The sequence below is a fragment of the Terrapene carolina genome, unplaced genomic scaffold, assembly GCF_002925995.2.
Source record: "Terrapene carolina triunguis isolate 2854851 unplaced genomic scaffold, T_m_triunguis-2.0 Scaffold211, whole genome shotgun sequence".
Taxonomy (NCBI): Eukaryota; Metazoa; Chordata; order Testudines; family Emydidae; genus Terrapene; species Terrapene triunguis.
Genome location: NW_020664562.1, coordinates 27,352,871 through 27,365,856, shown reverse-complemented (window position 1 = coordinate 27,365,856; position 12,986 = coordinate 27,352,871). Strand labels below are relative to the sequence as shown.

The 12,986-nt window shown below is 43.7% G+C and overlaps 1 protein-coding gene across 2 annotated transcripts in view; it reads right to left on the bottom strand.

Annotated features, from left to right (window-relative positions):
- Window positions 1-11,693, bottom strand: part of MCOLN2 (mucolipin 2) — a 46,410-nt gene extending 34,717 nt beyond the window's left edge. For both annotated transcript variants that reach the window (XM_026655916.2, XM_026655917.2), the window contains exons 1-2: window positions 11,616-11,693; window positions 6,158-6,317 (exon numbers count right to left, since the gene is read on the bottom strand). In XM_026655916.2, the coding sequence (XP_026511701.1) occupies window positions 6,158-6,317; window positions 11,616-11,665 (210 nt within the window). In that variant the 5' untranslated portion in view covers window positions 11,666-11,693. The remainder of the gene's footprint in view (window positions 1-6,157; window positions 6,318-11,615) is intronic.
- Window positions 11,694-12,986: the final 1,293 nt, after the last annotated feature.

Here is a 12,986-nt window from a genome sequence, read left to right as displayed (position 1 = left end):
TTCAAAAATAAAACAATGTAAAATTTTACAGCCTGCAAGTTCACTCATTCCTACTTGTTCTGCCAATCGCTCAGACAAATAAGTTTATTTACATGTGCAGGAGATAACGCTGCCCACTTCTTGTTTACAATGTCACCTGAAAATGAGAACAGGCATTTTCGTGGCACTGTTGTAGCGGGCACTGCAAGGTATTTATGTGCCGGATGCGCTAAAGATTCATATGTCCCTTCATGCTTCAACCACCATTCCAGGGGACATGCGTCCATGCTAATGATGGGTTCTGCTCTATAACAATCCAAAGCAGTGCAGACTGATGCATGTTCATTTTCATTATCCGAGTCAGATGCCACCAGCAGAAGGCTGATTTGCTTTTTTGGTGGTTCGGGTTCTGTAGTTTCCACATCGGAGTGTTGCTCTTTTAAAACTTCTGAAAGCATACTCCACACCTTGTCCCTGTCAGATTTTGGACGGCACTTCAGATTTTAAACCTTGGGTCAAGTGCTGTAGCTATCTTTAGAAATCTCACATTGGTACCATCTTTGTGTTTTGTGAAATCTGAGTGAAAGTGTTCTTAAAATGAACAACATGTGCTGGGTCATCATCTTATTGACTACTATAACATGAAATATATGGCAGAATGCAGGTAAAACAGAGCAAGGGACATACAATTCTCCCCCAAGAAGTTCAGTCACAAGTTTAATTAACGCACTAATTTTTAACAAGCATCATCAGCATGGAAGCATGTCCGCTGGAATGGTGGCTGACACATGAAGGGGCATACGAATGTTTAGTGTATCTGGCTCATAAATACCTTGCAATGCCGGCTACAAAAGTGCCATGCAAAATGCCTGTTCTCACTTTCTGTTGACATTGTAAATAAGAAGAGGGTGGAATTATCTCCTGTAAATGTAAACAGATTTGTTTGCCTTACGGATTGGCAGTACAAGAAGTAGGACTCAGTGGACTTGTAGGCTCTGAAGTTTTACATTGTTTTGTTTTTGAGTGCAGTTGTGTAACAAAACAAGACAAAAAAAAACTACATTTGTAAGTTGCACTTTCTTGACAAAGAAATTGCACTACAGTATTTGTATGAGGTGAACTGAAAAAATACTATTTCTATCATTTTTACAGTGCAATAATAATTTGTAATAAAAAAATTATATACACTTTGATTTCAATTACAACACAAAATACTGCTAATGAGTTAACTGCGATTAATTGATAGCCCTAATTACAATATAAGATCACAAAAGAATAGTAAAGGGTCTCTTTTGCCAAAGCCTAGAAAACAAAATCCCACTTTGCATAAGCTGATGCAAGCTGAAAACAAGGGAATGAAAAATACCGTTTACTTCACTGACATGCATGCCATGAAATACTGAAACTCCTACTACCTTATTTTGGAGCTTAGCCACTTAATGCATAATCATTATCGAGTACAGCCCAGGAGATGCATTTTCACTTCTTTTAACTACATACACAGTAATGTATTCATAGTGCAAGCGCTTGAAACTATCTGAATCGGCAAAGCTAAGAGTTTTCTGTGGAAAACGCAAAAGCAATTCATTCACCTCATGCCCTCCCTGAGTAGGAGATAAGTCATTCAAATCTAAGAAATCACTTTGAATTTGCAGAGCTTTGATGATTAAAAGTACAATTATAGTAAATCAAGTTGACAACAAATAACATAATGTAGTTTCAAGTTTATCACACAAACACTTCCTTATGAAATCTACTTCGTTTTTTCTAACTCACCCTGAGATCTGAATGTCAAGCTGTGTTCTGTCACTTACATCATCAGTAATAAGGTTTCTGTCATTAGAATTTAGCTGACAGTTTTGTTGATGATGCAGGACACAGAATAGAATCCAGTCCACTAATCCATAGCAATGCAGAGCTTTTATAGATAACAGTATTTAAAAAATTGTTTTTGTCTGTAATGCGATAAGAATCTGAATACACATGGGGACAGAGCTATTGATCAAAAACTTGCTATTTTTACTGAGCCAGTTTCCTATCATCACACTAACACCCCTTTTAAAAACAATTTTCATACGAAAAATGTAAGTGGTTTACTCCACATATATTTTGGCATGAAAGAAGAACAGTGTAAGGTAATTGGAATCTCACAGTGGAAGAGCAGAAAAAGGAGAGAGCAAAGGAAGGAACCCAGAGCTTGAAAAATAAACTCTCTTACTTGTTAGTGGCAAACATGAAGTGTTTGGACCCAGCTGTTTCTGCATAATCTAACCTTTCACTGAAGAAAAAGAGTACTAGCCTGAAGACAGAACTGCATTAAGGAGGCTGTCTTCCTGAGCCTGCAGACATCTCTCATTTGTCTGCTGCTAAGCACTGCACCAGAATGAAACAAAACTATTCAGAACCCCATGGGCACCACTGAAAGTGACAAAAATGAAGTTAATTGCATAAAGGTGCTGCTTGGAGAAGCTATAATTAGCAGCAGAGGCAGGGGCTGAAGTTGTTCATGGAGATTTATGTAGACTAGCAGAGATTCCCCATATCCCTTCCATAAGTCAAAGGCCAATACATAAATGGACCCTCTGAACAGAGATCCCAAGTGATAGGAATCCTAGCACTCTCCCCAAACCCCACAGCAAGGGTGTAAGGGACCCAGGGTCCCACCAGAGCATTGTCTCTTCCTCCCCCGTTTTCATCTCAGCCTCTGATTAAAAGGTTTAGTTCTTTGGCTAGGCCATGTATAATTTTTCAAGAGCTACAAGAAACCAACTGAACGAGGGAGGAGAGGGAGAGTACAAAGAAATCCCCACTAAAAGGTAAGCAAGCCCCTATTCTTGTTCCCAGCATTAACAGTATATGAAATCTGAATTTATTGTCTGACAGGCTCTCTTTAAATAGAAAAATAAAATCTATTTTTTTCCCCTCCAGTGAGTACTTTCTTGTCTCTCCTAGATGGTAACTGGTTAGCTCTGGGCTAAATGAGTACACAAAGCAATGCTATTCACAGTGAACTATTTATGTAATGTGGCAGGTTGCAGCCAGGATGACCAGAACAGGGGATTCCAGGTCATCGGTGCCTGGTTATAGCCACACAGCTTTTAGAACAAGTGTTGAATTCTGGCCAAAAAGTTTGCAAGATTCTTCAGGGGATTTAGCAGGAGTTCTACTTAGATGCTCTTTGGATTGCAAAGCTGTTAACGTAAGTTCTATGAATGAATTTATGGCAATTTCTAGCTAATATCAGTAAATTAGAGCCTTCCCCCCCCCCCCCCGAGTACTGTAAGAAAGAAAAGAAAAAGGGAAAAAAAGGCTGTCAGTCTTGATTTGGGGGGCATGTGGAATCCTTAGGGGGCCCTAACACAACTTTGCACTAAAATATACTGATACTTGGACAAAAGTCACTTCTGCAATCCAGCAGAGAAAGGACAAATTGCCTTCATCTTACCATACGGAAGGAGTCACTCCAATTAACCGGCTTAACATACTGAAACTCAGTGGTTTCTCAGAGTCAGACAGCTAGTGACAGGGACACTCTTGTAAGAATAAGCATAAAGTACACCAAAGTCACTCCTAGGGAGCTTGGCCTCATTCCAAAACTCAAGCATGCTCATTAGGACCTGCCCATATGCCTGCTACAAGTGTGCAAGACTGCCCCCTTTAAGTAGCAATGTAGTTCCCTTCAGATTCTGTTGCTTCCTCACCCTGGCTACCCAATCAGCTGCTGAACATGGACCAGAAGTGACAGCCACCACTTCACTGCACCGCTAAAAGGTGCCAAAAAAAGCCCAGGTACCTGAATTGGCAGTGGCCTCAGAAAGCAAATCAGCATTGCATCTCTTCCGCCCCAGGAGAGTCAGGCCCAACACAGAGACCAAGCAGAGGACAGACTAGGACAGCAAGCATGGCAATCCAGAAGTTTAATCGCCAGCACAGGCACTAATGCTTGTGGGTTAGGATGGACTTTGAGTGGTGGTGAAGGGATTGGGATGGATTAGGATGGGCTTTAAAGCTGTGTGTTGCCTCATTCCACTCATGATTAAGCCCCTGTGTATAAGAGCTAGAAGGTAGTGTAATAACCGGTGTCTCCCTGACCTGGACAATGGGAAAAGGCTTTGACTAACAGCTCAGTAGAATCAAGCAAGACAATATTACCTCTTAGCTTCTGATAATATTCTGAAAAAACCCTGGTGGAATTGGTATCATCATGGCTGTGCCCATACTAGTCTTCTCCACGCCACCTCACCCAAAGAAGTCCTGCCCACTGCTCTCAACAGCAGCAAAGCTCCACTAGCAATTGCGGGAGCACTAGTGTATACAGGACTTCAGTTACCAGTGTCATTTTAGTCTGTCTTGTCTAGACAGCATAGTTAGAATACCAATCACTGCCTGGAGCTCTGTCTACATTAGTGCTTCCTCCGCTGCTACTCCTGCACTGATGTTCGCAATGGTGGAGAATTTTTTTTTTTTTAAAGAAAGGCTGAGATCACCCTCTCTGGCTAGAAGGGGTCTGGAGGATATGAGCCAGAGGTAATATCTGAAGGTGTTGCTTGATTCCGGCAAGTCTGTTAATTTCAGACATTGACCCCTGAAGCTCAGTGTATACAGTAACTCCTCGCTTAACGTTGTAGTTATGTTCCTGAAAAATTCAACTTTAAGTGAAACGATGTTAAACGAATCCAATTTTCCCATAAGATTTAATGTATTTGCTGGGGGTTAGGTTCCAAGGACATTTTTGGGGGGCAGACAAAAGGCATTATATATTGTACAGTACTATACTGTGGCTGGGAAGTGCCCCTGGCTTACCTCACACAGGCACAACCCACTGCAGGCAAGGACGCTAGGAAGCGCCTTCGCAGCAGCAGCTTCCCCGGAGAAGAACAGGCACCGGGAGATGCTCCGGGCCCCTCTCTTCCCACCCCCTGCTCCACTCCAGGCCCACCTCTTCCCACCCCCACTCCACCTCCTCTCCGGAGCACGTCACATCCCTGGTCCTTCCCCCCACCCCAGAAAGTCCTAACTGCCTTAGGACTTTCTGGGAGGGAGGGGCAGGAGCGGAGACGCGACGCTTCCCCGCTCCTCCCCCTCCCTCCCAGCACTTCATGCTTAGGACTTTCTCGGAGGGAGGAAGGGAAGGAGGGGGGGGGGAGTGGAGACGCAGCGCTTCCCAGCTCCTCCCCTTTCCTTCCAGAAAGTCCTAAGCACAGGGAAGCGCTGGGAGGCAGAGAGAGGCGGCGGAGAAGAGGAACTTGTACAATGCTCCCTTGTAAAGTCGCTGCTCTTCCACAGAATCTTACAAGCAGTGGACAGAGCAGGCAGTCAAACAACATTATAAGGGAGCATTGCACAACTTTAAACGAGCATTTCCCGAATTGAGCAACAACATAACTTTGAAACAACATTAAGCGGGAGGATGTTAAGTGAGGAGTTACTGTATTTCAGAGCTATATATTTAATGCCACTTTGTTAAATCTCACACTTGAGATTCCTGCATTTTAGAGATCAAAACAAATCACTGATTTGACTCTGTATCCAAATTAATGCACTGTCTGTAATCAAAATCCTGAGCCACTCTCCCCAAGTGATTAACTGCCTAGTCAACAATCTGCTCTTGCCAATCAGAAGAGCATTTGCAAATACAAATCAAACATTCAGAGTTGTTGGTTACATTAATAATGCAGGCTCTACAGTTGCTGGATTGGAACTCTGGTGACAATACCAATACATTGGCCTCAGGGGATGTGGGGGTTATGTGCAGTGAAGAGCAGAAGGCGCAAAGAGCATGCCACAGCACTGCCAACGAAGCCAAACAATTCAGAACCATATGATCCACAATGAGGTGCTTGATTTAGAGGGAAAAGATTGTTTTGAAACAAATGTCTTTGGCAGTATCTGACCTACTATTTCAGTTAACCCCTCATTGAAATTGCTCCAGTTAGCACCAAGGTGGTGACCAAAGAACATTTAGGAGTTTAGTTTATATTATTGTTTCCTACCACCACATCCACTCCTACTCCTTTAAGAGTATTCTTTCCTCACCTCTGATCTTGGATTTTTTTCCAGGAAGGAAGTTTAGATAGTTAAAGAGTAACCAAAGGAAGCAATACTCCAAGACCATTGATTTGTTGCTCCACCTACATGTTTTTGTAAGAACATAAATATATATATGTATATATTTTACCTGTGTGGTAACCATAACTATCTTTAGAATCTGCAAACCTAGTTTCCATGGGATTTGACGTCTGGCTCTGTATTTTTCACATGGGTTCATGAAGTAAAACTTCAAATCCTCCTTTAGAGCATCCTCTTCTAGATCTGAATCTGGTTGAGGCATCATACGTCTGCCATAAATAATATGTTAATTAGAAACCCACAGAATGTCTTGGCAGACACTTTACATATATTACAGATTCATCTCACAGATCTCTGTTTGACTTAGAGGTCTGTACAAACTGGAATGAAGTTTTTAATAGTAAAATTGAAGAGACGTTCTCCTATTACAGTGTAGTTACCAAACCTGTTTCATCACACTATGCTATCCCAACTGCACATCTGAACACAGCATTTAAATGTCTATTCTCCAAAATACCTCCGCCCAATAAAGTGATTTTATATTCATTATACAGATTAGTAAATGGTTTTTTAAAAAAATCTATTCATTAAATCTAAACATTTTGAAGCATTTTGTTTATATAAACCACAATCTTCCTTTAACCTTTAAACCCCTATAGAAAAGTACTCAGAGACCAAAGGACTAGGCTTTGAAGCACACTGACAAAGCAGCGTGGGAAAACCTGCACTTTCACTTCCTGTGCATAAGTATATTTTTAGTTTACGGGCCCATCAGTTGGGCACTTTTTACAAGCACTAAGTTCACTGTAAAACCAAACGTCTCCAAACACACGAAAACATCATGTTTTAAATATAAACAAACAAGATGTACACATTCTTTGGTGTCATATATAGTAGCACATTCAATTCACTTGTAGAAACTGATGTAGAGTGAAAAAGTGAGAAACTTTTCTTTCCCCTTCTCTTCTCACACTTCCTCACCTTTATTTCAAATGCAGCAAGTGCTGACTTCCTGTTTAAGTCTTAAAGATCTGAACTCAACTTGTAAATTTTTTCTAATTAAAGACAATTTCATTTGTAAGTACAAAAAAGTAACATGTTCTCTTGCTCCCGTTAGACTTTCAGAAAAATATTTCCAATATCCAAAGTTATATATTAGGATAGCAATTTCCCAGTGTTGGTTGACACTTGAAAAATACATATTTAAAGTTTTCAAACATGCATTCATTCATATCTGATCTTCGTTTGATCTGGTCTATATGCAATGTATAGTGTACTTACAGTTCTGAATTCTATAACGTACTGTATGTTGCATGAAGTATACCCCCACAAAACTCATGTGATTTGCAGAACCAACCCTCTTCTCAAACAGCAAGAGTGTAGAAGTAATTTTCAAGTCTAGAGGAGCAGTACAGTACCACTCCCAGGTAAGCAAGTAAAAACAGATTTTATCACTGAAGCCCAAAGGTTACGTTTATTACACAGTGACTGATTTTATGGTTCAATTAAAAAAAAAGGAGAGGTGAGGAGTTCAGTCCAGTAGAAAGATGCTAAGAGAGCTTCAGAAACATCGGGGGGAGGGCGAAATCAGAAAAACTAATTTTAAAGTTTCCCTAAGGAAAACAAGGCACCAAGCTGGGCTAGTTTTAACCATGTTAGGAAAGTGGTTAAAGGGATATCAACATGAAAACACACATTTCTGCCTGAAAAATGTATACCTAGTGTAGTTACCAGAAACATTTAAAGATTGCTTTTTAGATATTGTAATTAGCAGAACAAAATTGTTTTTTCAGTTTGCATCCTTTGGGCATTTGACAGCACTCTGTGTCTAGTAAGATACTGAAAAGAGCTTTATAAACATCAACAAGGTTTTTTTAAATGAATATTTCTTTAAAACCTCAGGACATAGTATTTGGAGAGAGGTTCTTCTTTTCGTTTTGTTTTATGTTCACCTATCTAAAAAACATCAAGTTGATTAATAAATAATAATAATAACAACACTTTCACTCTTTTGTAGCTCTTTCCATCCAATAATCCTTAGCCCTAATCGCCACAGATTTTTACTGATACCATCAGCTTCCCTTATTAATTTTCTGCATTTTCTAACTGCTGGTTTGTAAGGTTAAGGAAAATAACAAGGAAGTCTTTGAAACATATGAAACATATGGAACATATGAAATCCTACCAATGGCACTGGTCCAATACTAGATAAAGATGGTAAAATTGTCTATCATGATGAAGAAAAGGCAGACCTATTCAATACACATTTATATTCTGTATTTTGAAAGAAGCAGGATGAAGTATTAATATTTTACAGTGTTAATAAAATACTTACTAGGGAGGATGTTACACAGCAGCTGTTACAATTGCATATTTTTAAATTTTCACGACTGGATAACTAGCACACAAGAGAATTATAAGAATAGGTCAAGGAGCTCTCTGAACCATTAATGTTAATTTTTTAATGAGTGTTGAAGGAGTAAGGAAATTCCAGAGAACTGGAAAAAACTAATCTCATACCAATATTTAAAAAGGAAACTGACAAAGGCAAAATATTGGAAAGACAGATACAGAATGCAATTAATAAAGAATTACATAATTTTTTTTTAAGATCACAAATTTGGTTGACAAAGGTAGCCATGTTGACATAACAGATTTCTGTAAGGCATTTGACTTAGTCCTGCATGATAATTGATTAAAAAAAATTAGCACTATGCAAAAATCAGGGAAGAGGGTGCTTCTAGTGGGGTTCCAGAGGGATCCCTATTCTTGGCCCAATATTATCCAATGTCTTTATCAATTATTTTGGAGACAACATTAAATCATTGCTGGTGAAGTCTGTATATGACACAAAACTTGATAGAGTAGTAAATAATGATGGGGACAGCTCAGATATATAGACTGGCCTCAATCGCTTGCTAAGGTGGTCTCATTTGAACATGCATTTTAATACAGCCAAAATCAAGGTCATATATCTAGATACAAAGAGATTTTGCCCAAAGTCTCACAGGTAATTCTGTGTCAGTCAGGAATAAAATGCATGTCTCCTCTTTTCTAGTCTTATGCTTCAACGTGACTGTCCTCTTGTTATTAAATACTGCCATGATAAGAAGTCCTGTGCTTAATGACTTTAACTATCATATACACCCTCCCCCCACAGACGCCAATCTAGCACAATTTTGTAATGTAAACAAATCCATTTTTATCATGTTCAAACACAATTATGAAGAATTTAGATAAGCTTACAGAATGCTAACCATAATAATAGTGATGACACCTAGCTCTTATACAGCACTTTTCATCAGTAGATCTCAAAGCGCTATACAGAGAAATTGACACACATAGAGATGAAGTGTCCATGACTGACAGTTAGCATAGCCCTGAGTAAATCACGTTCAATGTCAGCTAATAGTGATTAAATGCAGCTAGTCACTATTTGCCCTGATCTATGAAGACCGCTCAGTCATAGTCATGTTGTATCAAATAATTCAACTTTTCTCAGTGCTGTTTGAACATAACATGTTACAGGGTAGACAAGGTCAGTGTGGACAGAGCTGTTGCAGCATCAACTGTGGCCGTCTGAGACCACCTTTGGCAGGATTCAAGCCTGGTTTTCAGACACAATTGTAATAGGGTCTGTAATGGTGTGGCATGAACACAAGGAATGTTCTAACTTTTTTTTTTTAATGTTAACTGGAAGTTTTAAAGACAGTGTAACAAATCCTAAGGAGGATGGGGCCTAAGCTTACTGCAATCTTAATTTCTGCAGTACAAAACAGAAGTGCTTCGAGATATATTATCAGAGGGGTAGCCGTGTTAGTCTGAGGGCATGTCTTCACTACCCGCCGATCCGGCGGGTAGCAATCGGTCTATCGGGAATCGACTTACCGCGTCTAGTGAAGACGCGGTAAAATCGATCCCTGATCGTTCTGCCGTCGACTCCGGAAATCCACCTCGGCAAGAGGCGGCAGCGGAGTCGGCGGCAGCGCGGCAGCGGTCGACTTTCCTGCGTCCTCACCGCCAGGTAAGCCGACCTAAAATACGCAACTTCAGCTACGGTATTCACGTAGCTGAAGTTGCGTATCTTAGGTCGGACCCCCGCTGTAGTGTAGACCCAGCCTGAATCTGTAAAAAGCAACAGAGGGTCCTGTGGCACCTTTAAGACTAACAGAAGTATTGGGAGCATAAGCTTTCGTGGGTAAGAACCTCACTTCTTCAGATGCAAGTCGAGATATATTGTCACTCTTTAATTAGTTTGCTTTAATCCTCTCTCACAGTACATTTGACTATAAATAGTCAATAAACTGAACTACTATGAACATCCTCCTGGATGAGGAATTACTGGATCCAAAGGTCTCCATGGTTGTGCATTAGCAACACAAACAGAGGTAGCCACCTATCTCATGACTGAAAATATTACACTGAAAGAGACAACTCTGTTCTCTGGTGTTAGAGAAAACAGTGGTTTCCGCCAACCCCCAAATAAGCGTGAACACAGCACTGGCTCCTCTCCTCAGCCCCACACAAGAAGCTGCTTTGAGCTGAATCCTGCAGCAATACAGCCATGGGTGAGGGGCATGGGGATGAGCATGGATGGATGCAGTATGTGGAAGGAAACAGGCCCAATGGGCAGAGCTGCTCTAGAAGAAACAATAAATTGTTTCAGGAAGGAAATGTAACACACACGGTTAAAAATACACTGGGTGAAAGCTTTTGTTGTTGTGGTTGCTGCCGCTGTTCAGATGCAATTCCTAGACCATTAAAAGCCCTTTGCATTGCCTCTAATTTTCTGTCTCCTCCACTTCAGCAAATTTCAAATGCCTTGGGCTGCCCAGAGAAATGTAAGAGCATCTAACCAGTTCCAGGGGAACCTTGGCATCTGCACAGTGAGGGCTTGATTCTGATCTCTCTGTACATAGTTCTTATGCTGGTTCCAACTCCATGGACTTCAGTGGAACTACTCCTGCCTTGTATCAGTGCAAGTGAGAGAAAGGTCAGGCCCAGAGTCCTTCCAAGTGCCAAGTAAAATATATCTACCACCACCACCATCCAAAAAAATCCACTTTAAAAAAATAAATGTCCTTACCCCTATTACTAGCAATACTTTCCATCCTAAAAGCTGCACAAGCTTTAAGGAGCATTTAAAAGTCTTGTTTCTCCTCCTTTTTGGCGGGGTGTCATTTACTAGTTGCATCACGCTCAGCTGGGGACAGCAAAGCTTAGGACATTGCCAGGGACCCTCCTGCCCATGCACTGGAGAGCTGCGTTATGATAAATAGGATCGGCTGCTCAGGTTTGCGCCCCCAGTCCCAGGCACTGGTGGGGGGCAGGCGGGATTTTAAAACCCAAACCTCTGAACTCTCACTGATGTAAAAGTCAAGTCACTCCGCTTGGGCAGCTTCAGTGGGAAGAGCGACGGGGAGGCTCCCCGAGGGCCCCTCAGTGACAGCCAAGGGGGTGACGGGTCCCCAGCCCCCTGAAGAACTGCCTAGCTCGCGCCTGATCCCCAGCCCAGCCGTGGCCACCGAAGCGCCACGCTCCCAGGCAGTCCCCAGCCGCCCGCTCACCTGGTCACCAGCGTCCGGCCCCTGGCCACATACCCCACCGACAGGTCCATGGCGCACGCCGGCCGCGGGGCCCCGCCGTGGCCACGGCTGCCCGGAGCGGCGCGCTCGCAGCGGGGCGCGGGACCCATGCAGCTCCCGGGCGGGCGGGCGGGCAGCAGGCGAGCCGGGGCAGCCGAGCTAAGCCACCGCAGCCGGATCCGCGGTCACGTGGCGCCCCGAGCGAGTCCGGAACGGAGAGTGACGGGGCGGAGGCGCCTGGCGCCTGCAGCCCTAGGCATTGGCAGCGCTCGGGGCTTCCGAGGAGCCGGAGAATCCCCCAGACGCCCACCCCCCGCGGCAAGGGGCGCGCGCCTCGGTTTTAAAGCAGGAGCCTTGAGCTGGGGCTCGCAGCGCTCTGCAGGGTTGGGACGCGGTTTGCGGCTGCCGGGGTCCGTTGCTTCCCACGTGCTGCTGGCTTGCCCCTCAAACCTGCTGCCTGCGCCGCGAGCGGCAGCCTGGCCCAGCGCCCAGGCCTGGGTGTTCATGTCCGAGCCCCAGACCCCCGCGCTGCACCTTGAACGGGCGCAAATCCGCGCCTGTTAGCAGCGCTAGGGGCTGGCCTTCGCTAGCACATCAGTCAGTCAGAGCTACTAATACTAGGGCTTGGCTCCCCTGCAACAGGCAGGACCCAGAGTGTTCCAGTCCCGCTAGCCTGGGGCCGCCAACTTTCAGTCACAACATTTGCACGTGGCAAGCCTGGGCCCAGCAGCCAAGCTAAGTGCGTGCCCTGGGAGAGCACAGGGAGTAACCACACCTCCACCCAACACTCCCGGTTACACAGAGCGATTGGATTAGCAATTGGTAACTCAGGCTGCAGCTGGAGACTGGCTCTGTCCCCAGGGGGGGCACTAGCAGGGTAAGGTTATGTCTTCACTAGCAAATGTTGCAGCTGTACTGCTATAGCACCTCCCGAAGAGGCGGTAGCTACATTGAGGGAAGCTTTTTTCTGTTGACCTAGCATTGCCATGACCAGGGGTAGGTGGTCTTAAATACCTCTCTCAGGGGTGTGGATTTTTTCACCCTCCTGAGCAACATAGCTGGGTCAGCCTAGGGTTGCCAACTTCTCTGGATTGACCGGGAGTCTACCGGAATTGGCATCGATCTCCCGATGACTATTGAAAGCAATCCGGGAGATTTTAATAGGTCGCTGAAAGTCCGGTTGGCGGCACAGCAGGGCTAAGGCAGGCTCCCTACCTGCCCTGCCTCCACGTGGCTCCCGGAAGTGGCCAGCATATGCAGCTCCTAGGCACAGGGGAGGCCAGGGGATCTCCGCACATTCCCCCTGCCACGAGCACCGACTCCGCAGTTCCAATTGGCCAGGAACCGGAGCAG